The sequence below is a fragment of the Chrysochloris asiatica genome, unplaced genomic scaffold, assembly GCF_000296735.1.
Source record: "Chrysochloris asiatica unplaced genomic scaffold, ChrAsi1.0 scaffold00014, whole genome shotgun sequence".
Taxonomy (NCBI): domain Eukaryota; kingdom Metazoa; phylum Chordata; class Mammalia; order Afrosoricida; family Chrysochloridae; genus Chrysochloris; species Chrysochloris asiatica.
In genome coordinates this window covers 34165070-34168386 of record NW_006408532.1, presented here as the reverse complement: position 1 = coordinate 34168386, position 3317 = coordinate 34165070, and the positions used below count along the sequence as shown (strand labels likewise).

Here is a 3317-nt window from a genome sequence, read left to right as displayed (position 1 = left end):
ATGCCCTTGGAGACTACAGCAATGAAGTGAATCACAACAAACGGAATCATGTAAATTGGTTTCCCCGTGCCTATAGAACTTACGTTTACATTGTACTATAGTCTATTAAAGAATGGAAAGACAGAAAGATTGTAAGAATTACCAAACTGTGATGGAGATAATAGCTGTCTCATATATTTGTACAAATAATAGCCCTGATCAAGAATATTCTAAACAAAACCGTGATTTCTAGCACTGATTATAGAATTTCCCCTGATCATCTGATTGGGCCACAGGTCTATTTAAACTTCAATTAAGCTTTACTTTTAAAGCTCTCTCCTCTTCACTTTCCCGTGTGCCAAAGCATGATGGCAAGAGTGTCGCCAATTCCTCAAATACACCCAAACAAGTATATCTCGAATTATGGTTTGTTCACTTTGAGGATTCAGAATACATTATCAGCCAGGATACATGAAACAAGGTTTGGAATGAGATAGAGATTTAAGCCTCATTGTGTTCTGAGTCGCACTGCACTTGGAGAGTTTGCATGACTATAGCAATGATTTCTGGAAGCTCTCTGTCCACACTGATTTCGATGAAGTTTTCTGGAGCTGATGGGGCCTCCAGAGTGCTGAACTGGGACTGCAATAATTCAGGGGGCATAAAATGCCCTTTTCTTTTGAGTAAGCGTTCAAAGATGATCTCAAATGACCCACTCAGATGGACCACAAAGAGCTTCACCTCATGTGGCTTTTCTTCCTTGCCTGACTCATCACATTTCTGAGGGACAGCATCGACGCCTCGTTTTAAGATGTCTCTGTACATTTTCTTCAGAGCTGAACAAGCAAGAACCACATGCTGGCCTGCGGCTACATCTCTGTTTAAAAAGAGAGAAAAGGGTTAAAGAATGAAGACAATGAAAATAATCTGTCTCGATTCTAGGAGGTGCTGAGTGTTGTAAACATAGTTTTACACTCTCCTCCTTAGGCGGCAGTATGGTAGGAAAGCTGGGGGGAACGTTACCAGAAGATGCAGAGCTGAAGAAGTCAGGAGAAAAGGGAGCAGCTGTCCCTGGTGGTCAATGCGAGGAGGATAGAAGTTTCCAGGGATGGTCGGAGAAAACAACCAAACTTGAAACTCTAGGGTTAGAGAGATGAAATTGTAACAGCAAGTTGGCTATCTCATAGAAGTTGATTTGGGAATTGAGGCTTCTGAGGGTCATCCTTTGGTTCTATGAAACACAGACTTGAGAATTAGTGGGTGGAGTTTAGCATCAGAAATAAATGTATTCCCTTGAACCTTCAACTCTTCCAAAGGGCTGTGACTGAGAGCTTGTTTATTCTGGGTGTAAAGGGCAACTCACTTTAATTGGACTTATCAGGAAAGACCAGTTACTAGAAAAAAGATGGACGTATTTCTTTTTTTCTTTCTTAATTTTTTTTCCCCCCATTTGTTCTTTTTTAGCACTTCCAACTTTCTGAGTTTTATTCCATTTGATCTCATATGGTTGCCTGTTGTACGTAGCGCACATTTCCCAGTGTTGTTGTTCACCTTCTGGTGTGCTGTTGTAGGGTCAGCAGTGGACTGTGATCCATAAGGTAGGCAGTTCAAGCCCATCAGCTGTTCCTTGGAAACCCTATGCAGAGTTGCTACAAGTTGGAACCAACTCAGTGGCACTAACAGTGACACTGTTCACCTTATAGGCCTGTCATTTGGTTGAAAGTTGAACCATGGGAGCGACTTAATTCCAGGTGTGAAGTTAGCCTCGGGGTGCTACCAGTGTCGAGTTGACCTGTCAACCTGGTCGTTAGGATTTTGAGGTCTGTCCTGCATTTTTGTCCCACTCTATCCAGGCACCACTCGTCTATCAGTTTGTCGTACTGTGGTGGTCTGCAGGTTGCTGTGATGCTGGAAGATATGCCACTGGCATTTAAAATACCAGCAGGGTCATCCATTGTGGACAGGTTTCAGTGGAGCTTCCAGACGAAGACAGACTAGGAAGAAGAAGAGGCAGACTACTTCTGAATGAACACTGTCAGACATAGTGCTGGAAGATGAAACATTATGAATAGCACCAGAATATTGTGAGCAATGGGCTTAAGCATAACAACAATTGTGAGTATTGTGCAGGACAGGGTAGTGTTTCGTTTTATTGTGCATAGTGTCTCTGTGAGTCGGCACCTAACAGCAAAAACTCTCCAGGATCTCCTATTGTGGTCCCTTTCAGAGCAGTCAGCAGTGATAGCTGGACACCATCTAGTTCTTCTAGTCTCAAGGTCTTGAAGGCTGGAGTTAACATGTCTCATCAGTCCATTGGACTAATGGTTTCCACGCATCTTTGATTTTCTCCACTCTTCTTTGCTTTGGACAGGGAGTGACCAATAGTTACACCACAGATCAGAAGTTTTTAAGATCTCAGTTGCTACTCACCAGAGAAGGATGTAGAACATGTTCTTTGTGGATGATGTAATGACAGTTGATTTAGGTGTCTCTTGGGACTATGGTCCCTGCCCCCCAGGCCAAATGACTCAGTCTCTAAAGGTGTTTGGCTAAGGCTAAGAACTCTGTCCCCTGTTTGGTCTGCTATTTTTATGGATGTATTTACAGCACATGTAAATACATATGTAGAAATAGGATCTGTCAAGGTTATATATATATATATATATTCATGGTTATAGTCCTATTCACCTTCCCACCTCTGCTTAGCCCAAGTGTCTCTGTAGGTAATAGTATTTACCATTATTACCTTTACTCTTGTGTTCCTCCAATTGTCTTGGTTTTTCTTGATCATTCTTTGCTGACCTCCCCCTTACTGAATCTTGTGTTTCCCTTCTCCTAAGTGAATACGTGTCTACCTTTTACCTGAAGTCCTGGTGTGGTGCTCCAAGTTAATGTGCTGGACTGCAAGATTGGTTTGAACTACAAGGTTGGTGGTTCAAGCTCACCAGATGCTCCCTGTAAACCCTATACAGGGTTGCTATGAGTCAGTACCGACTTGATGGCACTTAACAACAACAACCTTTTACTTAATGATTTACTCTTCCTTCCACTACTGCCCTGGTGATCTTCAAATAATGTTTCTTTCTGTGTAAGTAAACCTTTTCTTCACTTTTTACAATAATGGTCTCATGTACTTGTTCTTTTGTGATTGACTAATTTCACCCAATGGTTCTGGTGTGGTGCTGTAGGAAAAGCACTGGACCATTAAACTGAAGGGTCAGCAATTCAAACCCACCAGCCACTCCCTGGAAACCCTGTACAGGATTGCTATGAGTCGGAACTGACTCGATGGCACTTTACAACAATTTCTCTCAGCATAATGTCCTCTAGGTACACCT

The 3317-nt window shown here is 42.3% G+C and overlaps 1 protein-coding gene across 1 annotated transcript in view; it reads right to left on the bottom strand.

The window, feature by feature from the left end:
- Positions 1–480: 480 nt before the first annotated feature.
- The window catches only part of IDNK (idnK, gluconokinase homolog (E. coli)), a 31110-nt gene continuing 28273 nt past the window's right edge, over positions 481–3317 (bottom strand). The window contains exon 5 of the mRNA XM_006835015.1: positions 481–856. Within this exon, the coding sequence (XP_006835078.1) occupies positions 481–856 (376 nt within the window). The remainder of the gene's footprint in view (positions 857–3317) is intronic.